The 24,522-nt window shown below is 35.9% G+C and overlaps 1 protein-coding gene across 5 annotated transcripts in view; it reads right to left on the bottom strand.

The window, feature by feature from the left end:
• Nucleotides 1-1,101: 1,101 nt before the first annotated feature.
• The window catches only part of Xiap (X-linked inhibitor of apoptosis), a 57,774-nt gene continuing 34,353 nt past the window's right edge, over nt 1,102-24,522 (bottom strand). For 4 of the 5 annotated variants that reach the window (XM_063246365.1, XM_063246364.1, XM_063246363.1 and 1 more), the window contains 6 exons: nt 15,662-16,566; nt 14,463-14,562; nt 13,377-13,455; nt 12,540-12,582; nt 9,038-9,238; nt 1,102-5,695 (listed from right to left, as the gene is read on the bottom strand). In XM_063246365.1, coding sequence (XP_063102435.1) covers nt 5,502-5,695; nt 9,038-9,238; nt 12,540-12,582; nt 13,377-13,455; nt 14,463-14,562; nt 15,662-16,535 — 1,491 coding nt within the window. In that variant the 5' untranslated portion in view covers nt 16,536-16,566 and the 3' untranslated portion in view covers nt 1,102-5,501. The remainder of the gene's footprint in view (nt 5,696-9,037; nt 9,239-12,539; nt 12,583-13,376; nt 13,456-14,462; nt 14,563-15,661; nt 16,567-24,522) is intronic. The other variant, XM_063246362.1, reaches the window with a different exon arrangement.

Raw genomic sequence — 24,522 nt, 5'->3', positions numbered from 1 at the left:
TGTAGTCTATACCTGAAATTTAAACTCTTCATTTTGTAACTTCCATTGTGGGGAGGGAGATAGCACAAACTATCTACTTCTAAATGTCTCTCTGTCACAGGATCCTTTTATTCCCCTTTTTTGGTAGAGCTGGAGAGAAAACCCAGGGTCTCACACATACTAGGAAAGGACTTTACTACTGAGCCACATCCTGGCTCCTCCCTCACTCTTTAGCAAACTAGTTGCCCAAAGCTTCTGAAACTTTCAGGGTGGCTTCAGGTTCAAACTCAAAACTCCTTCTTTGCTGCCAGTAGCAAAGCAATAGTGGTTTTCTAGGTGAACTATCATGCGCTTGTTCAAATTTTGCTTTAAAGACTATACTACCTATTGGGGAAACCAAGTTAATATTTGTGGAGCGAGGAAAAACTACTGTTCATATTTTCATACATTTGAAAGATTTTTCCTTTCTTTTGGTGCTGAGTATTAAATGCAGGGCCTTTTGGGGACAACGATGCACAATGTATGTACCATTGTTACCCCAATTGACGTATTTTGAAATTTAAAAAAATCCAGGGCTCATGCGTGCCAAGCATACATTTTATTTCTGGACAACACTCTTAACCCTCATTTTAGTATTTTTAAGAGGGGTACTTTACTGATTCCTATTTTTTCCTGGTGCATAAGGAATTGAACTCAAGGCCTTGCGCGTGCCAGGCAGGTGCTGTGCCACTGAGCTATATCCCCAGCCCACTTTACTATATTCTAAGAAAGTAAAACAAGCAGGGTGTGGGAGTCAATAGACTGTGATCCTAGCAGGCTAGAAAGCTGAGGCAAAAGGATTGCAAGTCCACGCCCAGCCTGGCAATTTAAGAGACTTAGTAAGAATTTATCTCAAAGTAAAAAGTTAATAAGTCTGGGGATTTAGCTCAGTATAAAAGCCCTGGCTTCAATCTTTAGTAACCACCAAAAATTTTTTTTTGGTCTTTTTCCTTTTTATCGGTACCAGGGATCGAACTTGCGACTGCCTGCTTGCAAGGCAGGTGCTTATGCCACTGAGCTAAATGCCCAGCCCCTAGTAACCACCAAATTTAAAAAGTGAAACAAATGCAAAGTAATACAATATAATTTTAAAGAATAGTACTTTATTGAGTATGTTTCATTCACAGAAAAATAAGCTTTAATCTACAACAAATGCCAGATTATACAGCAGAAATCAATTCTCTTAGTTTTCCATACTAATGGAAAGGTTCCTACTAAATGAAATAAAAGCCATAAAATTATATTCACAAATATAGTACTCTGTCTCAAAACATTTCACATAATTATTCACAATACTAATATAATGACATAATAATCAGTTGTTCTGTGAAGTTTTTTTGTGTCACAGTAATGAAAAATGTTAAATCTAACAAATTATATTGAAGACTGCTATAGCACATAAAATTTCAGATTTGTAAGTCTGGACAAAATGGTAAAATATATTTACATAGTAATTTTTTTGAGACAAGGTCTTTCTTGGTAGTGCAGGCTGCCCTTGAACTCACTGTATAGCCCAGGCTGGCCTCAAACCTGTGAACCTCTTGCCTCAGCCTCTCCAGTGCTGGCATTACAGATGTGTGCCACTATGCCTGTTTTTTACATAGTAGTTTTAAATGTTACATTAAATGATACATAATATTCATGTGGTAATAGTCAAAGATCTGTATGTATCTCTGCAAACTTCACGCTTCAAATTAGCCTCTTGCTACCCAAACACTAATGTAGTATTATCTAATTTGAAGATATATGTATTTAAGATTGTCCTACTGTATCAATTATAAAGTGTCATTTAGTATGTAGTGAAAGTTATGATATAGTGGAAATAATACTTAAAAAAAATAAACATGAGACTTCCCAGGACAGATAGGTTGGTGAAAATTTTCACCTTCAAATTATGTCCCAGTCAGGTTTCTGCCACAAATTAGCTAATAGTTTTGGGTAAGTTAACTCTCCCTTGAGCCTCAGTTGCTTGACCTGTAAAATGAAAGGGATGAATTAGATACTCTAAAGTCACTCACAGCTCTGCCATGTATGATTCCATCACGCTGACAGAAATCCACATTATATTAAGTGTATGAGACAAATTAAAACTGATTATTAGGTAGAACTAAGTCAATTTGTTTTAGAAAAGCTACACTGAATTTGGTAAGAATAACTGAGTTGAAAAAAATTTTTAAAAATGTAAATATTTTTAAGAATTTGACCTATTTACTGTAATTTGTATCTTCACTATAAGAAACACCAAAATGATAATAATTACCATGAGTTACTGGGTAACACTTGTTTCTAAGTTTCTAATTTTCTGGGTCAAGACAAACCCATGGAAAGATAAAAGAGTATTAGGAGGGGAATTAACATTTATATCAGATGCTTTAGAGGCATGATCTCCTTGAATCTCATTACCTTGGATGACAGGTATTATTTTCAGTTCACAGATGAAAAAACGACTATCTTCTTTTAAACAGCAGATTTGACCAAAAAGGACTATGTTTATCATATATTACTTCCCATTTTCTGAGTTCTCTAATGGCAATGACATACAACTTTCCCATTTTTTCCATTCCCTTCACCTCTTTCCTCAATCAACATTTGGGTAATCAGTAATAAAACAATGCTTTGGGTCTAAAGGAAACAATATATACAATTAACACTAGGCAGGTAGATTTCATTCAGAGTTCAAAATATAAATTTTTATCCACTAAGATGAAAACAGAAAAACTACCCAAATTTAAATACAACAAATGCAACAAATATCATCATACACATGGCCAAAATATGTTACATACACCTGTTACACTCACCCCACCCCAGCTCAGCCCTAAGCAAAGAGAGGGGGGAAACCTAATCTAGCAGGAAAGGCAATACAAAATCATTAATGAGTAAACTGAAATTTAGTTTATAAATCCTAAAATCATTTCTCAAAAAGCAAAATATTTGATCAGAACACTATTGCATCTAAAGATAAGTATTTATTACAAAATAACTTCAACCTTCTCGTCACTAAAATGTAGTAAAATAGGTGCTAAATTCAAAGTCATAAAGTGAACTTTATACAGAAAAGAAATGTATTGCATGGAGCTACTGAGAACTATTGTGGAGAGGAGGGTGGTGATTTGGATCTTGGCTGTATTTTTGACCTCGTAAGTGATCAGTTTTTGTACTATTAAATGGAAAAGATCCAATGCTTTTTTGTAGTGTGAATCCAGGCAAATTCTGGTAGGTCTCCAAAAAATTTGATTAGAAGTTGGATTGCTGAAGCAACAGCATTTTGAAACAATTCTTAAAATAAACTTGTTAGCCACATCAGCTTCATGCATTAAATTTCACAACTCATGGAGAAAGAAAAAGGCCTTGCTTAACTCTAAACACATGTTTTAAAACAAGAGCTTTAATGAACTGAGGTTTCCAGAACAGTAAAAGCCTTTTGTTGAAAACAATTCAGTTCCACCCTTGGCTAACAACTCGATTCTACTACCTAGCTGACTTGGACCTGAACTGTCCTGGAGAAAACACTTAAAAATTTAATACCTTTCTCCCTTTATAGAATGCTTTAAATATAAATTTAAAGCTTTGCCTATACAGATCAAATTCAACTTAATGAATGTATAAGCAAACCTAAATGGAAGACAGTGCAAAGGAGTGAGATTTACACAATAAAAGTAGGGTAGTCATTATTTAATTTTTGCAATTCTCACTTAAATTTGCAATGTTTTATACGAGTACCATTTAACAGCAGTTAACAGGTTAGGAGAACACAACAATACTCTTTCTCTTGGAAAAGATAACAAAAACATAATTTTGAACATTTTTACTCTCAAACAGTTCTCTGCAGTAAAATGCCCTACTTGCTATTAAATAAGTCTGTTGTGAGAATGTACATTTCAGATATTCTATGAAGCACTGTTAAACTTTCATATTAACTCATATTTAAGTTATTAAAAATATTTAAGACAACTATTTTTCTGTTACTATTTTATTATTTCCAAGAGATTTTAAGCATCTTGAAGAGTACATTCTTAAAGGTATCTACTACTATTACTAGTCAAGAAAACAAAAAAAGTAGGTAAAGATTTAACATTTTGTCCTATACACATGTTAATCATCCTAACATTAAAAACTCACATGAAACTTCAAAGTACAAGATGCCATGAAAGTCTCAACATGGAATGCTGTCACTATAACTACAAGCAGGGTACAAACACGCTTCTACTTTTACCTACATAAGCTGAAAGATGTTTAAAATACTGGGTTAATAAAGATCTTTTAGTAAAGTGACTTAGGCAGGCTTAAACTAGCAAGGATTAAGGATGAATCCTTACTAATTAATTGGAAGATCTGAGACATATTTTATATTTCATTTTACAAAATCAGAAATATTTATTTTGAAACAAGATAAGACATGGTCTACCTGTCAGAAAACTACCACTCAGAAATATTTTTCATCCAGAAAAGCAGGTAAAACCTACAAACATTTAAATTTTATATTGGCACCAAAAGTTTAATTTCCCTGCCTTCTTGGATTAGAAAAACTAAAGCTGAGCAATAAGTAGTTTCACAGGCGTTTGAACATGCCTAAGCCTTTAAATCAGTAAAATACTTTCTAAAAAAATTCTGATTACAAAAGTAACACATACTTATAAAAATTTCAAACAGAACAAAACAAAAATAAAAAGACAATGAAGGGCCCCCAAAGATCCCTCTGGGACCAACCCCAACCCCTCAAGAAAAACAACACTTAACAATTTGGTGCATATATCTTTCCAAATCTTTCTATTATAGATACAAAATAACGTACCTTGATTTGGCTCATATTAAACACAGTACTTTGCCACTTGCATTTCACACTTAACGTATCTTTTAACATCAATGTCAGTACATGTTGCCTAGAGGACATTCTATCATTAAATACCATTTCAGAAATGGCAAAATCACCTTTTAAAATCATTTACACATTTGTGATTTTAAAATAAAATAGACAGAATCCTAACACATGAAGACAAATATCTAAAAATAATCCCTATCTTTCCACCAGTGTGGAACAGTTCATTCATTTTTCACACAAAACAAATTATGTGACTGAAGAGATTAACTATAATCCCGATGTTTATGCAGAATGGTCCATTTGTTAAGCCTATCTGAAAAGAATGAAACATTCAGATGATTAATTCACTTACACTTTAGAAACTAAGTCAGTGTACTACAAATACATAGTATTAGTTATAGTATGATCCTTTTGAGTCTAGTTTCAATTGAATAAAATAAAAAATTGGATAAATGATATCAGTTAATAACTTAAAAAATCCAGAAATTCAAAGCTTATACTGCCAACTAAAAGGTTTACATTTTTTTTCTAGTTGGTAGCAAATGCTAATGGAATTCAATGATGATTACTTAAAGTTCCTTCAAATCACACATTCAATCAGGATAATAAGGAGAACATTTAAAAAATAAGGAGAACATAACATGCTTACTGTGGAGTGTGATTAAGACATAAAAATTTTTTGCTTGAAAGTAATGATTGTGTAGCACATAGGACATTTGTCAACTGCTTCAGCACACTCTTTACAAGTGACCAGATGTCCACAAGGAATAAAAACTACAGCAATATTTCTATCCATACAGATTTTGCAAAGCTTCTCTTCTTGTAGGCGCCTTAGCTGCTCCTCGGTACTAATATCTGCAGAAAGAGGAAACAAATGCACTAGATTTAGATGTTCTTAGTTGCTGAAATTCTCTGAAACATTTACTGAACCCCTACTGTGCGCCAGACACTCAAGTGCTGGGAGATACAAGGGTGACTCACACAGAATGTGTTCTTAAATAGCTGGTGGGAGAGGGTGTGAGAGCAGGCCATAGAGGTGAGCACAAAGTACATAGTGATAAGTGCTATAATAAAGTTATGTACAAAGTGCTCTGGGACAAGATGAACAAGTCCTTCTTCTTCAGGCTAGTTGAAGAAAAGCTTCATGGGGGAAGAGAACAATGGAGAAGTGACATTTAAGCATGGGTAGCAATTTGCTAGCAGAAAAGTAAGGTTAGGTATAAGCAGCATATGGAAAGGGCATATCTCATTCTACAAAGCGATGAATTTGAGGGATACTTTAGCAGTGCAACAAGCAGGATTCCATGGATGGCTGAGGAAAAAAGAGGAACTAAAGTTGACTTCAAGATTGCTAGCTGACTGACAAGGAGATGGTGATGACAGAAGTACAAAAGGAGACATTTTGTAAGGGGTCAGGGACATTTTGTAAGTATTGTTTGAGGTGTCTGCGGGAAACCCAACAAAAATATCCAGTGGGCATACGGAGAGTCAAATTTTGAGGTCAGATGTCTTTCTCTAGAGATAAGATTCGGGCGCCATCAACAGACAGGTGACACCATAGTACTGGCTTAATTTAGCCTTTCCCAATATATGTTCTGTAAAATGCTAACAAACAGGCCATAAAAATATGTTTGTGGCTGTACATATATATGAAATATATAAAGGAAATAGACAGAACAATAATAGAGCATAAATACTATGCGCTAGGCACGACTCCAAACACATTATGTATTCTAAGAATCTTTGTAAATCACTGTATAATAATGTTTCCCAAATTACTTAGGGTATGGTGTGTGTGTGTGGTGCAGGACTTCACACATACTAGGCAGGTGTTCTACCAATGAACCACATTTTCAGCCCTAAGGCTTTTTTTTGAGACAGAGTCTTGCTATGCAGATCAGGCCTTTAACTTGAAATGATCCTCTTACCTCAGCCTTCAGAATGCTGTGATTACAGGCATTCACCACTATGCCCAGCACTGAGACCTTTTTTAATAGATTTCTAGGTCCCTATTCACTAAATCTAAAACTTCTTGAGTCAAGTATACTGGCGTTTGGGAAGCACTGCTGTCCAGTACAGTGCAGTATGGTGTAGTATATGTCTTCATCTTGGAAATGTAGAATGCATTTTTCTATTTAACTATGAAGGTCTTTTATCAAGGCATCTCTTTTAATGTCCTGGGGAATACTATTTTGAAAATGTATTTGGGAAACAATAGTTTAATTATATTCAACAAATACTAAACACTAACTAGGTTCTAGGAAGTAGGGATACAACAAATTATACTTCATTCATGCCTCCAATAATTCCTAGACTAAAAAAAAAAGAGTTCCTAAAAAAAGTTAGGAACACAAGTAAACAGGAAATTATAATATGCTATGATGACAAAGGCAATTACAATGTATTATGAAGAGCACAGGAAGGGTGTATGTAATGTGTATGTGCGTGTGCATGCAAGCCTAAAAATGGCCTAAACTAGGTCCTGAAAAATGAGCAGGAGTTAACAAGAATAGGGAAAATGTATTAGAGGCTAGATAGTGTGAGACAAGTTTTCTAGGCAAAGGAAATGGCAGAAGCAAACTCCAATTAACATGGAACCTGGCCTAAGTGTACATGTAAAGTGTGGCCACTGAGCTTTAGGGGATAAAGGATAGGAAGTGCCTGATCATGAAAGATTTGACAAGCCATGTAAAGGAGTCTGTACTTGATCCTGAGGACCATGGAAGTTGTTATCACACTTGTGTTTCAGAGATGTTTCTCTGGTTAGAGGGTGAAACAAAGGATTGTGTAATTTTTTTCTTCTTAAAAATGCAACCTTCTGAGGCTATGGAAATCAACATAGAGACTATTAAAAAAACTATTAGAAATTCTACAGGACCCAGCTAAACCTTCCCTGGGTATATTCCCAGAAGAATTAAAAAAGTCACACTACAGTGACAAATGCATACCTATGTTTATAGCATTGTGATTCACAACTATTAAGTTCTGCAAACAGCCTAGATGTCCATTAACATGAATGGATGAAGAAAATGTGGTATATACACACAATCGAATTTTATTCAGTCACAAGAATGAAATAATATTATCTGCAGGAAAAGGGATGAATCTGGAGACCATAATATTAAGTGAAATAAGTCACACAGAAAGTTAAATATTGCATAGTTTGTCTTATAATAGAAACCTAAAAAAGGGTTATGAGGTGACAGGGAGGCAAACTTTTTGGAAATTAAAAAAGGGGATCAGAGAAATGGTAGGAAAAGGGTAGGGTGGGGATGTGCAAGGAACAAAAACGATCAAGAAATAACATCCATATGAACTAGTTCCCCAAAATGAATGTAACTATTATATATCACAAAAATACACTAATTGAACATAAGCAACTTTTTGTGTTAATAAAAGCTATAGACTCTGGCTGGGGATGTTGCTTAGTGGTACTGTGTTCAATCTCCAGTACCAAGCCAAAAACAAAAAATTTCTAAAGGTTGGTCATTCAGCAGTGTGAATGCACCTAACATTACTGAACATTAGATCAGTCAGAAAATGACTGAATTCTACTCCCAGCTATCTGAGTTGTCTTCAGTAACAGCTCATCCACACACGTCAGGTTTGTCACTGAAGTAATGAAAATTGTGATAAGATCTTTAAGGCTCCTGGTTCTCACTGTGATTTCATTTTACAAAGCTGGTGAAATGAAATGCTGTGTCTGTCACTTCCCTGCCCCTTCCTCCTCTTGCTGTGTTATTTTGTTATAGCAGCTCAAGCAGACAGACTAATACGTAATATTATGGCTTAATAATGCCCTTATCTATTGGCTATATGTAAGTTGTCAAGTATTTATTTTGAAGTACTATAGCAAAACTACAAGTTGAAATGCTATGAAGCAAGACTGGAGAACTATTGATAATGTTATTTTTTGTGATGGGATCTCACTATGTTGCCCAGGCTGGTCTTAAACTCAGGATCTCCTTGCCTCGGTTTCCTGAAGTATTGATAATTATTGAAACTGACAGATGAGTACCTGAGGTTTGGTTATATTTTTCTCTACACTGTTGTGTATTTTTGAAATTTCTCATAATAAAACAATTTTAAAGGAGGATATGATAGAAGAGAAATAAATGGGGCCACAGGATGATAGTAGATATTACTCCTAATAAAGTGCTGTTATTTTTCTTGCTTTTTAAAAATAGCCATGCATACCTTTCTGCAATGAAGTCTGACTTGATTCATCTTGTGTATTATCTTTCTGAACACTCACTAGATCTGCAACTAGAACCTCCAGTGATACGTAATTGCTCCCAGACGTCTGAATTTTTTCCTCCATTATTTTCTTAATATCCCTGAAACTGAATCCCATTCGTATAGCTTCTTGTACCATGGGATTCTGGAAGACTGTATCATCTGAAATGAAAATGGGGAGGAAAAAAGAACAGAGTTTAAACAATATTTTCATTACCACCACAACAAAATAGCTTTAAAAAAACAAGCAAAAACCCAGCAAACCAAAGGGAAAGGTGAGAGAAAAAATTACATAGGAGGGGAGAATTTTTTAAAATATTCAGTCATTGAGAAATCACTTTCAGAATCTTTTAATTCATTATAGATGCTGTGAGTATGTATTTTATAGCACTATGAATCATTAAAGATTAGGGCTTGAGTGTGACAGAGCCAGGTATTGTGGTGTAGGCCTATAATCTCAGCACTCTGGGAGGCTTAGGCAAGAGTTTACAAATTCAAGCTCTGTCTGGGCAATTTAGAGAAGCCCTGCTTCAAAATAAGAAATGGTTGAATATTTAGCTCATCACAAAGGCCTTGAGTTCAATCTCCAATACTGCCAAAAAAAGCGTGTAAGATTTATATAAAAGACCTTAAATTGCCGAAACAATTTAGAGCATAAAAAGCAATGCTAGAGGCACTACAATAGTTATTTTCAAAATATACAACACAACCATTGTCACAAAAATAGCATGGTGGTGCAGACCTAATTTCAGCTACTCAGGAGGACCATAAGTTTGATCCACATCCCCAGTCCCTCACTAAAATATTTTTTTAAAAGAGAGGAGGTAGGAAAGGGAGACACATAGAAATATGATTATTAGGAACATTATATGGTAGGTAACTTTAAGATTTGTATTTATTGGGGCTGGGGATTTAGCTCAGCGGCATAAGCGCCTGCCTTGCAAACAGGCAGTCGTGAGTTCGATCCCCGGTACAGATAAAAAGGAAAAAGACAAAAAAAAAAAAAAAAAGATTTGTATTTGTTAAGGACAAACACTATTGGGAAGTTATAATGAAGACAAAGGACTAGTTAGGGTAGTATAATAGTCCAAATGAAAAATAAGTGGCTGATGCCAGGTTTGGTGATCCACTCCTACAATCCCAGTATTCTGGAGTCTGAGGCAGGAGGACAGTGAGTTTGAAGACAGCCTCAACTACACAGTGAGACTCTTCTAAAAAAAAAAAAAAAGAAAAGAAAACATAAAGGAAGAAAAACGAAGATAGGAGATAATGATGTGACGAAGGATACAGAGAAACACAGCTGACTATAATGTCAAATGGTGTAGTCACTTTGAAGAACTGTCTGGTGGTTCAAATGGTCAAAGGTATCTATCTATTTATGACCCAACAGTTCCATCTGTATATATATATTTTTTTACCAGTACCCGGGATCGAACTCAGGACTGCCTGCTTGCAAGGCAGGCGCTTATGCTGCTGAACTAAATCCCCAGCCCCCATCCATATATTTTCAAGAGAACTAAAAACATGTCTGCAGAAATAAAAAAAAAAACCATGTACAGGGCTAGGGATTTAGCTCAGTGGCCTAAGTGCCTGCCTGGCAAGCACAAGGTTGTGAGTTCAATCCCTGGCACCAAAAAAAAAAAAAAGCCCCCAAAAAACTTGTTCAAAAATTTCATAGCAGTATTATTCACAATAGTCAAAAAATAGAAAAAAAATTTCTACCAACTTAGAAATCAAAATGTATTATCCATACTATGGAATACTATTTTACCATAAAAAATAAAGAGGCTGAGCATGATAGTGTATACTGCTAATTCCAGCTACTTTAGAGACTAAGACAGGACAATCATGAGGTAAAGGAGAGAGACTAGACAACATAGCAAGACTCTATCTCAAGAAAGAAAAATAATGAAATACTAGTATATGCTACAACCTAAATGAAATCTTTTTTGTCTTTATTTAAGACAAGGTCTCACTATACAATTCAGATTGGACTTGAACTCACAACAATCCTCCTGTCTCAGCCTCCTGTGTGCTAGAATTAACACAGATGAAACTTGAAGGTATATATTACATAATTCCACTTATATTAAAGGTGCAAAATAGGTAAAACTACAAAGATAAAAAGTAGGTAAGTGGTTATCTGGGCCTGAGGGTAGAAAAATGGACATAACTTCTGATGGGTAGGTATGAGTTTTCTTTCTGAGGTGTCTATAATATACAATTTGAGTGATGATGAATATACAAAAAATATTGAGTTGTACAATTTATAAAAATGAAACATTATACATATTACATTTCAATGGAAAAACATTAATCCTAATCCAGATCAAGTGTCACATTAGTCATAAGAACAGTATGACTACAAGGATAATTAAATATCAAAAAAATCAAGAAATGTTATACTGTTTTTTAAGTCACTGTATTTATTTATTTTTGTCTTTTTCGTTTTTATTGGTACCAGGGATCAAACTCATGACTGCCTGCTTGCAAGGCAGGCACTTATGCCGCTGAGCTAAATCCCCAGCCCCTTTTAAGTTACTTTAAAAATACAGCTACACTAAGTGATTTCTTAAACTGTATTGTTTATGCTCATTATAAAACTCATAACAAATAATATCAATGTAGCTCTCCATTTTAAGCATATTTATGACTATACATAGTGTTTCCTTGCTTTGCAATCCTAAAGATACTAAACAGACGATGCTACAAGCATACAGTGGGGAATCACCAGACATGTTCTAAATTAAACTTTCTATTTATGAAACCTGCTGCCTAAAATGAAAATGAGATCTGTGTGTGACATAGAATTCAGAAGACCTCGTTCATAGTTCTAGTCCCACTAATGATTTATAATGTGACTGGGTAGATCATGTAAATTCTCTGTTTCCTCATCTGAAAAGTGGGGATAACAATACCTTTTTTCTTTAAGAATTATCTTTTTCTATCCACTTGCTGGGTTTTTTTTTGTCTTCTAGTGCTGGAGATGAAACCCAGGGTACTGCCCATACCCGTCAACAGTACCGCCACTGAGCTATATCTCCAGCCCCTTTTGCTCTACTTGGCCTCAAACTGATTCTCCTGCCTCAGTCTCACAAACAGTTATGATTACAGGCATGTGCCACCTTCTTGAAAAAATTATTTTAATTTTTTAGAGACAGAGTCTCACTCTGTTGCCCAGGGTGGCCTCAAATTTCTGAGTTTAAACCATCCTCTTATCTTAGCCTCTGAGTAGCCAGGATTACAAGTATACACCATGATACCCAGTTTGTACTAACACTCTTAATACTCAGAAATATCTGACCTTTATTCATAAACCCTTCTGTAAATTTTTAAATATATAGCAATCTCATCCTAATAAACATACTCTCATGACTTTGAAACTATATGCTTATCTTTTAACCCTATACATAGATAACTGGGAGCAATATTAAAAGCACATTCATTTTAATAGCATATTTACCATTTCTTTTCATTAGTGATGGTGTTTTTTCCGCAGTTCTTACCTAAAATAAAAATGTGAATTGTGAATAAGAATTCTTTTTGATAGAAGGCAATTTATTTTTTATTTTTATTTATTTTTTGGTACCTGAAATCAAACTCATGACCTCCTGCTTGCCAGGCACGTGCTTATGCCACTGAGGTAAACCCCCAGCCCAATAGAAGGCAATTTAAAATGTTACATTAATCATAAACTTAAAAAATTGGATGGACTCTAATTCAAAATATGAACATCCACAAAATTTACAGCCTGATGGAACAGAAGGAAGTTAAAAAAAATTATCTAATCCAATCCCTTCACTTTACAGATAACAAGCTGAGACCCAGGGAAATTACATGACTTCATAGAGGCAAATAACAACTAATGGCAGATCTGTCGTGGTAACTCTGGTCTCCCATTCTAGTCTGGATTTTTTTTAGCATATTACTAACTCCTTGGCCACCCCAGTTCTTATTAATTTACATACATTTTACAGATCTTGTATGTTGTCTACACAAAGGTTAAAACTATTTATGAGTGCAAAACACATCCACACAAAGGTCTAATTTCAGAAGGGTAAGGGACTTCAGTAGTCTTTCAACATCATTCTTTATTACAATGATACTTAAATTAGTTCATTCTAATCCCCTTTTCATAAATTTACTTCAGGCTAAGGATAAGAAATTTTCTTTAAATTCTCTCCTTTAAAGCTCACTACCCAATATTAATTCACACTATTGTACTGTGAATTTTACATAAAAAAGTTATAAAACAAATTATACAATATTTGAAAAATGTTTTACACAATATGAGACTTACCAAAGACTCCTCAAGTGAATGGGTTAAATGAATATTGTTTATATATTCTTGTCCCTTCTCTTCCAAAAGATATTTACACCTAAATAAGGAGAGATTAAACTTCAGAAGCTGATAATTTAATAAAGTATTAGTAAAGACATTATCTCCATATTTATTTCATTAACTTGTTTTTCATTGTTTCTAAGGAGCCATGAAGAATATTACCAATTCCATATCTAATCATCATTTTAAGTTTAAAAAATGTTCCTCTTCTTATGCTGTGTCAGTAGGGCAAAAATACCAACTTGAAAACTTTTAAGTATGTTATTAAATTGGTACCTTGACATTTTTCCAGAAGTTTAAGGTAGCTAATTTTCTTAACAGGTTCTACTTTTTAGATGATTAAACAATTATGCATTTAAAAATCTTCATTTTCAACCTTTCTTTTTAAGGTTACTTAAGGCTAACATGTCTTTACAAATGATTTCTCTGAAGTTTTAAATTGTACTATTTTGTAGGCCAGAAATTTATATCACTTATATACCTGAGTACTTTGTTTTAAAAAGACAGGATGGCAAAGAGACATTTAGAATATGTCATCAACCTAAGATGTCTCTCATTGTAAGAAGTAGCATGTTTATTTTATGACATAAGACTTCTGCCAATTAAATTACGATCTGTTATCAGACGTGGCCTGATTTCAGAGATCTTAAAATGTAAACAACTCTATGTCTGAGAATCAATCAGATTCATTAGAATTTCCTAGGATATATGATGGCTTCTTCAGGACTCTCCTTGGCAACATGGGCTCTCCCAAATTCATCACTGAAGAGTCTACTTTCAACAATAAGTACATATTTCCTAATTTGGTATTTTGGAATGAAATTATCTTAATATCATAGATATGATATATAAGCAATGAGTGGTCACTAGAGAAGGCTTAAGTGTTTTTTCACCTTATAAAGTAGGTGACCCTGTTTTTACAAACCTGGTACAAATTTCAAGACATATTGAAGGCAAAAATAATTGAGGTGAAAAGTAATTCAAACCCTCCCACTGCAAAGTGTCCAACTTGCCTGTTACTGAATGAACCATTAAACATCTTACCCTGGATACCACTTAGCATGTTGTTCCCAAGGGTCTTCACTTGGCTTCCAATCAGTTAGTCCTCCTCCACAGTGAAAGCACTTTACCTTATCACCTTCACCTAAAAAAATATACAAGTAACAACATATGCATTTGTACAACTAGATATCTTATACACAAATACTCATTCTAACATCTAAAAATTAAGCACATCTAACTTCCATAAAAATCATACAGTTTAAGACATTCATATATAAATGTATGATCTTTATCATTTGAGAAAATACACATTAAATTCACTGACCCAATCTGAAGTATTTTATGGAAGACAACTAAAAATAAACATAACCAATTTTTCTACTAAGAACTACAATTGTTACATTCTTTTTAATTTTTGTTATTTGAGTCACCAATATTGCATTTACTTTGTCAAACTGAACTTTAAAACAAGTTAAACTCCGAGTATCAAAACAATAAATTTCAGCATAATGAAGTTACAAGATAAGATGTTCTAAGGTTATAGCTCAACAATACTAAACAAAACTTTGATTAGTATATGTTGGTACATACATACAATTTTTTTTATCGGTACCAGGTATCAAACTCATGACTGCCTGCTTACAAGGCAGGCACTAATGCCGCTGAGCTAAATCCAGAGCCCCATAAATACAATTTTTGAAATAGTAGATATTTTGTATTTTGGCATTATTTAAACCTAAAATAAATGGGTCAGACATGTAATACTTCTTAAAAATACTCTTGGAAGCCATCACGCTAATTGCCTTTCTGGATACAACTAGAGCATTCATTTCAGAAACACTCATTTGTAGTAGTAAGTATAATACTAGGTAACTTTCAAATATCGACTATATATTAAAGGTAGACATTAATTTTAGTTTGAGCCAAACTCTAATATTAACTCATTTTAAGAGTTTTTATGAGGCTTAGAGGAAATACATGTAATATATATACTGAGCACATGTATTAGATGATAGCCAGTATTACTATTAGACTCATGTTTCTATTGTCCCTCTTAAGATTACATAAGTTTAAACTTAACTCATGTCTTTTTTACATAAATTCCATAATTATATATGTTTAGAGAATAATACTGATATAAATAATCATGCCAGCTTATATTTAAATATTTACCAATTCAGGGGGTTAAAGACATCTATTTACTGTTTAAAAACCCCAGGATAGTTTGAAAGTTTATTTACCTAAAGCATAAAATCCAGCTCTTGCAAGCTGCTCCTTATTAACTGAATACGTCCATGTCCCAAAAGTAATGATCCGGGCTTCATACTCTGCCATGGCTGGATTTCTTGGAGGAATTGTTGAATTTGGGAAATTCCTATTAGAACTCACATCGGATTCACTTCGAACATTAATGTTCCGACCCAAAACAAAGAAGCACTTTGGGAAATGTCGTCTGTGTTCTGACCAGGCACGATCACAAGGTTCCCAATTTTTCAGTTTTCCACCACAACAAAAGCACTGCACTTGATCATCAATACCTGTGTAGTAGAGTCCAGCACTAGCTAACTCTCTGGGAGTTAAGTGGGCATAGTCTGGCCAGTTATGAAATGATTTTAATCTAGCTTCTTCACTACACATGGCAGGATTCCTTGGGTATATAGTATCTGATATATCTACAACCTGTCCAGTTCTTAGAAGATAGTCTGCATGAGTCTCAGGTGATTTGTCTACAGCAAAATGATTTCTGCTTCCCAGACAGTTTTCAGCTTTGCACTGACCATTTTGGACACCAGGATTTGTAGGCTGTGCAGTACTATTTTCAAAATAAAATCCTTTGATAAATCTGCAATTTGGGGACACTTTTCTGTGTCTCCCAACTGCGGAGTCTCCATATTGCCATCTATCTACTGCCGCATGACAACTAAAGCAGCGCACAGTGTCTCCTTCACCAGTGTAAAGAAAACCCGCTCGTGCCAGTGTTGATGCTGAAACAGGACTACTACTTGGAAAATTAGCAAAAGTTTTTAACCTATTAAACTCTTCTACAAATTCTCCATTCTGATTGATGTCTGCAGGCACGTAAGTGTTAGATCCTTCAAAACTGTTAAACGTCATCTTCTCTTGAAAAGAAGACTCGTCCACTTTTCTAAAAAAGAGAACATTGTATTAGGAAAGCCAAAATGCGAAACAAAGCCATATGTGTTTGGTATTAGAAGCTAAAAATTATCCACCGATGACATAAAAATAACTATACAATCACCAAAACGTTCAAATTCTAAATACTAGAACTCTTATTTCACCACACCATTCAAGTCATACAGTAAAATCTGATATTTTTGTTTTGTCTGCTACTCTCTCTCTTATGGTGCTGGAGACTGAACCCAGGACTTCATACATGTGAGATAGTAAGCACCACTGAGCTATACCCCTAGCTCTGTTTCCTTTTGGGGGAAAGTAATATTTAAACAAGTAGATGAAAACTATTTTTAAGTGCTTATTTTATATGAATATGGAAACGGTGATGTATAATATAATTAAACATGTACATCATTAATTAGGAAAAACATTAACAAAGCACAAAATATGCAGATATTTAAAGTCTATGCATAATTGTTATAATGAATTGTTGTGTAGTCAAGGAAGAGTTCGGTTTTCAAAATTTAAAAAAATAAATGTTTGGAATGTTAATGAATTAATTTTAAATATTTATTCATGTTCCTACACATTTAGGAGAATAAAATGCTTCTGATTTTCCTGAATAAATGAGTTCATTTTTGATAGAAGTGGGTCGGAAATCTATGAGTATAAATAAACATATTAAATACTGCCCTCTACAGGGTGGCTGAGGAAAACCCTAAGTATTTGTAGATCTTAATTGCAGTTACTTTTGCTATCAATTTTTCTTGGTCAAGGAACGATCTGTTCTTTTTTTTTTTTTTTTTGTCTTTTTCTTTTTTTATCGGTACTGGGGATCGAACTCACGACTGCCTGCTTGCAAGGCAGGCGCTTATGCTGCTGAGCTAAATCCCCAGCCCAGGAATGATCTGTTCTAACGGAAGAGAATTTGGCAGCATAATTAGAGCTGCCAAATTATAGCTATGTAATATTTAACTCAGATAACATACTAAAAGGAGCCAGTTGGATTTAGAATGGTGGCAAGACAATTTATCCTCTAAACCTAGATGCTTCTGAAAGCAAAAAAATAATGAATAAAATGAATAATTGCTCAGGGACAATATGCATAGCTCAGGGCTGCCCCAGGCACACCAGACTGTATGGTTGCCCTAACTATGAGGCAAACCTGGTTCTCCAGAATCTCCCATGGTGTGCAATGTCATGCAAATGTAAAATAAAAGAATGCTAAACCCACAGCCTAACCCGCACCACATACACAAGCAGATGGCTCACATATACACATAGAATCCAACTTAAAAATGTGAATCAACTGAATAGATATTTCTTGAAAGAGGATACTCAAATAGGCAACATGGTGATAACCACAAATTCACAATGGCTAATTTTGCACACTTACTTAACGGATAAATGGAGGTTTGGGAAAGGATAAATGGAGGATGGGAAATTTCAAATGGCTGACACCCATTTGAGATATCCCACTAACTCTTTAGGGATGGGCCAACCTCTCCCAACCACTAAAACAAACTAAACCCACTAAATGTAAAAAATACTCCAGGGCAAGATCCTTCTTGGCATAAGATCATCTCTGCCCTCTTGAGTTATTACAAGATTATACCCAAATTGAGTCATAGACCTCTGAGTCTTCTGTCAGTCGTGCCTATCACTGTATATACCAAATAAATAGTGGCTGTCTTGGGGTGTTGCTCTCTTGGTCCATCTGGAGGCATCAACTTCTCAGTTACTCATCGTGCATTATCAAATTTGTCTCTGTTGTTGTTGGTTTTTTTTTTTTTTTTTTTGGATACCAGGGATGAACTCACAACCTTGTGCTTGCCAGGCAGGTGCTTATGCCGCTGAGCTAAATCTCGAGCCCTTCTTTCTTATTTTATTCCTCTCATTGTACTCTTGATACAGGCAATCGGAGATCTGACCAGGTCCCCAACAAACAACAAGCATTATTAAAAAATGTTCAACATCACTAATCATTAGGGAATGCAAATCAAAACCACAATGAGATACCATCTCACGCTTGTTAGGATAGCTATTTTATTGCTACAAAAACCAACAAATTCTGGTGAAGATGTAAAGAAAGGGAAACTCTGATACACTACTGATGGAACTGTAAAAAGTACAGACATGGAAAATAGCATGGAGGTTCCTCTAAACACTGGCAAACAGGGAGCCAGGATTTTAGCTTAGCAATGTAAGCACCTGCCTGGCAAGCATGAGGTCATGAGTTCAATCCCTAGTACCAAAAACAAAAACAACAACAACCAAAAAAACCCCTGGGAATAGGATTTAACAATCCTGAGTTATAACCAAAGGAACTAAAGTCAGTACGTTGAAGAGATATCTACATTTGCACATTTTACTATAGCACTGTTCACAACAGCCAAAATATAGAATCAACCTATCCATTGCTGGATGAAGGAATAAAGAAAACGTGGTATATATACAAAATGAAATATCTTTCAGACATAAAAAGAAATTCTGTCATTTGCAGCAATATGGATAGAACTGGAAGACATTACATAAAGTGTAATAAGTCAGGCACAGAAAGGCAAATACTGTATTTTCTCATGGGTAAAAGCTAAAACATCAATATCATGAGTACAGCACCAAATAGTGGTTTGTGTGTGTCGGGAGATGATGATAAGATGGTCAATGGGCATAGATGTACATTTTGCCAGGAGTAACTTTGAATGTTCTACTACATAGGGGAATGAATATGATTGAAAACCACTAGCTAAGTATTTCAAAATGGCTACTAGATAAGATTTTGAATGTTCCTAATACAAAGAAAAACAAGTATCTGAGGTCTGATATGTCAATAATTTTGATCTGATATAATGGATTGTATACATGCAATGAAATATGACACTGTACCCTATAAATATTACATATTATTCTATGTCAACTAAAAGTAAAAATGTATTTTTTTTGTCTTTTTCGTTTTTATCGGTACCGGGAATCGAACTCACGACTGCCTGCTTCCAAGGCAGGCGCTTATGCCGCTGAGCTAAACCTCCAGCCCCCGTAAAAATATATTTTTAAAAAAAGAATGATCACAGTGACTTTGTCTCTGCTCCATATGGTCATTGATTTCTTAAGGAATGATCCAGATCTTTCAACATTATGTTGGCAAAATACCTATAGAACATCACCTCTCTTTGCGTAACAATCATCACAAGGCTTCTCTCTTGTAAGCTGGCAATGAACTTCAGAATTTCTTGGTTTGTCAATTTACAGTGGTAATAATTCATATAAATACCATAATAACTGAGTTATACATATATATATATTAAATTTTTAAAAAATAGTCTCTCTATGACTTTTGATTATCATTTGCCAGATGTCAAAACATTCTGACATTAACTTCAAAGCCCTTTGTTGAACTGGAGAACAAAAACCAAGATTCAAACAAACCAAGGCTGGCTTACAGGCTACAAGAATAAATTTTTTTTTTGTTTTTTGACAGGGTTTTGCAATGCAGTTCAGGCTGGCCTTGAACTTGTAATGGGTGATCCTCCTGCCATACCCTCCTGAATGCTGGGATTATAGGCATGGGCCACCATACACTTATAGTGAGATAAAATTTAATAGGAGCAAATGTAAAGTTTTATATTGTGGTTTTTAAAAAACTATTACTAAGGAACTAGGAGATTTGGTCTGTAATAAAATCATGTAAAGGCAAACTTCCAGACTAAAAACCTTGGAATTTTAGTTAACTATTAATTTATTATGAGCCAACATTACATTGCTGCCAAAAAACAAAACAACAAAAACACAACTTTATAGCAATTGCTAGGGTATGGTGGTGCATGCCTGTAATACTAGAACTTGGGAGGCTGAGTTGGTCATTCTGGGCAACACAGCAAGTTCAAGGCCAGCCTGGACTACAAAACAAAATCTTATCTTAAAAACACACACCACATCAAAAAAATGTATAGCAAATTCAGACTACATTAGTGATCAGATGTGCAACATCCAGATCCAATTCAGATACATCCTGAATATTATTTTTAGTTCCAAAGACATTTTAGAAGAGACAACAAAATTTAACGTTTTTAGCAATCAGGATAATGAAAATGATATCACAGGAAGAGTCAGAAGAGGTGAGGATGCTTATCTCAAAGGGAGAAAAATTTGTGAGGCAAAAGGTAGAAGGGATAGAATAAATATTAGTAAGATATCTAAAAGGCTACTCTGGGGAAAAGGGAGCCAAATTCTATGTAACATGAAGGAAGAATTAAGGCCAGCAAGTATAATTATACCAAGTACACTTTAACCCAATACAAGGATAAACTTTACAATAGTAAGTGGCAGTATAAAATGCACTGGGTTGTGTATCAGTCAGTGCTTACTACAAAAACAGATTTCATGCAAGATACACAAACACAGTGTATAAGAACTTACAAAACTGATTTACAATGGCTACCCACAGAGTCGAATACAGAGAAGTGCAAAAGGGCTGTGGACTAGAGATTCCAAGGATCTAGTCGAAGGCCTGGAACTCACTAAGATCCCATGTGAGTCTGCATCAATGGGCCAAATGTCTACAATGGAAGGCTGAAGGGTTTGCGCTGGAGGCTGAAGATGACACCCAAAGTGAAGGTGGAGCTCCTCTGAAAAACAAAAGTGAGCCTACCTTGTTTCCTTTTTATTTCATTCAGGTGGCAAGCTTATTGGTTGCTGACACCGGGTGGGTCTTCTCTCTAGAAAATCCCATCAGCCACACCCAGAACTATGCTGATAACAATGAATTTAGCTGGGCATTTCTTACTCAAATTGACACAATTAGTTAACCATTATAACCCACCCTTTATCAACTTGACCACCAGACACATTTCCTTAAACCAGTCTCCAAATACAAAAGTGACAAATATCTTGCATACAAACAGAAGCATATGAATCCTCCCCACCCCAGCAGTTTTCTTTGGATGATGCTTACTCCTAACATTTCATAACTTGAACACTGTAACACAGGTTTAGCAATACTTAACCAATATTGTCTTTATCAACATACTACAAGAAGCATATTAGGAGAGAATTACTACCGTCCTCATTTCTATAACTGATTGCAGGGTCATAGCTGGTATTTAGACCTACTTTTTTTCCAATAGCCATTTTATATTCCCTTGGCCTTTAGCAGGTCTTGGTGCAATCACCTCAATCTTCATTCCTGAAGGTCTGGACCATTTGTCACCCTGCCTGTTGTACTTTTCCACTGATTTTAATAACAGAGCATAGTTAACACGAGGAAGAGGTTCACTAAGGGATCACCTGCACTACAAGTACATTCTTCATTTCCTCCATTGTGGAGTAATAGCCCAATTTCCCCTTGATAGGCTGTGTCAATCAGCCTTGCCAACACTGTAACTTCCTTTTTACCTTGCTTCTTCAGAGGTACTGGGATATCAAAATGACCTGGAAGAAGTCTTAGCTTCCAGTTCCATGGTATTATTGTCGTGCTTCCTGGTGTAAGTCTTTTCCCCTCTGGTACTAAGATTTCTAAGTCAGCACAGTATAAGGTCATAAGGACAGGAAGCAGAAATTTTGTTAGTGGATCATGAGGGTACCATTCCCAACTCTACCCCTTGATTCCTGGACCCGTAAATCCTAGATATAGGAGACACAGTACCATATAGTAGATGCTTATTCAAAGCATATACAGCCTTTTGAAGAACCTTGCCCCACCCCTGCAAGCTATTGCCACCTAGCTGGCACTGTAACTGTGTCTTTGAAAGACTATTCCACCTTTCTATCAATCCAGCCACTCCTCTATAGTGAGGAATATGGTAAGATGACTGAATTCCATAAGCATGAGACCACTGTGCCTCACTTCTTTGGCTGTAAAATGTGCTGCTTTGTTAGAGACAATGCTATGTGGAATTCCATAATGGTGGATACAGCACTCAGAAGGTAGTTTTGGCAGGAGCATTACATACAGGGGAGGCAAATTCATATCCAGAATAAGTGTCTATGCCAGTAAGGATAAAATGCTCTCTTTTCCATGGTGGAAGTGGTCCAATATAATCAATCTGCCTCCAGGTTGCAGACTGATCACTCCAAGGAATGATGCCATATTGGAGACTTAGTATTGGTCTTCTCTGCTGGGATATCTGGCATTCATCAGTGGCTGTAGCCAGATCAGCCTTGGTAAGTGGACTCTGTGTTGCTGAGTCCACGCATAACCTCCATCTCCGCCATGATGGACACTCTGTTCATCAGCCCATTGAGCAATGACTGGGGTGGCTGAAGAAAAGAGACTGACTGCAGTCTACAAAACAGGTCATCCTATCTATTTGACTGGTTTTCTAAGGTCACTTTATGTTCCGTGTGAGTACACATCAGGAAGCCAAAGGGTTTGCAATGGAAGGCTGAAGGATCTGTACCAGAAAGCTGAAAAGTCTGTACTGGAACCCAAGAAATGACGCTCAAGGTGAAGATGAAGACTGGAGCTCCTTCGAAGAAACGGAAATGAGCCTTCTTTTTTGTTTCCCTTTTATTCCATTTAAGTAGTAAGTCTATCAGATGTTGCCACTTACAGCCAGGATGGGTCTTCTGTCTTCAGTAAATCTCTATCTTACACTCAGAACTATGCTGATCCAATTAATTTAGTTGAGCATTTCTTACTGAAGTTGACACAACCAGTTAACTATCACATGCTGCCTTGCAAGTTGAGTTTCTCCTATTACTAACAGACTTCAACATGGACTAGATGGCTAAATTTTTTCTCTGGAGGGGGGCCTTTATTGGTACCTTTACTGGCCAGGAGGGTACTTGAGGGGGATGAAGCATTTAGAATGGATGGCCCAGATGCTAGGTCAGCGATGTTTCACAGGATCATAGGTGATGAACTCACCTAAATAGTGGCTGATCATTTCAGTCTTGATCTACACATGGTTGAAGGTCTTGCCATTGTAGATGCCTGCCCACCATCTCCAACAGGATGATTAGGTCCTGAAAGTGTGTCTTCACCACCTCAGCTTCTCCATGGGCAGTGCCCCCTTCTTAGCCTTGGTGTTGGCACTTCAGCAGCAAGTGCTGCTTCTGCTGCAGGCCATGGTTCAGCCACCACGGATGGTATGTGCTGCATAGCTGCATCAGTTGTTCCAAGCAAATGTCCAGAAGCTGGCTGAGGTCTACTCTGCAGTAGTAAACTTGCAGAGGGTTTGCTTCTTCTGCCATCTTGCCAGGTCTTTGGAAAAGATGGCCCTTCTTACGCCTGCGCAGTTATCAGACAGTAGCCTGCAAGTACTAAACATTTTTAAGTCTATAATTATCCTGAAGAATCAATGCTCAACATAATCAAAAACACATGGAAATTATGCTCTTTGAAGTCGTTTTATTTCTTGGACCAATCAAAATAGATGTGCAAGTCAAACATCCATTTTAATTTCAATGGATATTTTGTGAACTCCAAACAGTCATCCATTTAAGAGGATACTAACGTCCATTCAATAGCAGTACTAGAAGAATCTGTATTTGAGGCTTTCAAGAAAAGACCTCATCTGCTCAGGAGTTAGGGCTACTGTGGTAGATTAACTAATAGTCACTTTGTAACATCCAGCTGAACTAAGTGAGTGTGACGTTGGGTATGGAAGGCCCACCTGAGAATTGTGACTGGCAGCATAAAAAAAGAACTGGAGGGGAAGATAGTATACTGTTGATTTACCTAGAGAAGTGTATCGCGCAAGCTTTCCTGATATGATCTCAGCTGTTCTCATTGTTGGAGGAGCACAGGTCCTCACTGTCACTGAGGATAGCTGCGGTTCTTTTTAGGGAAGCTCTGGTCCTTACTTTGAGCATTGTTTCCTGGCTCCAGTACAGATTCCTCAGCCTGCTGGCATAGACCCTTCACCCCATTGACACAGATTTTCTAACTTCTACCACTGACCTTTGGGCCTTCCCAGTGCAGATCCTTGATATAGACTTGCATGAGACATTTCAGTGGGCTCTAGGC

This window comes from Cavia porcellus, unplaced genomic scaffold (assembly GCF_034190915.1).
Source record: "Cavia porcellus strain 051 isolate PalLab524CR breed Dunkin Hartley unplaced genomic scaffold, mCavPor4.1 scaffold_3, whole genome shotgun sequence".
Taxonomy (NCBI): Eukaryota; Metazoa; Chordata; class Mammalia; order Rodentia; family Caviidae; genus Cavia; species Cavia porcellus.
The sequence above is the reverse complement of the archived record's forward strand: the minus strand, read 5'-3'. Positions and strand labels throughout refer to the sequence as shown.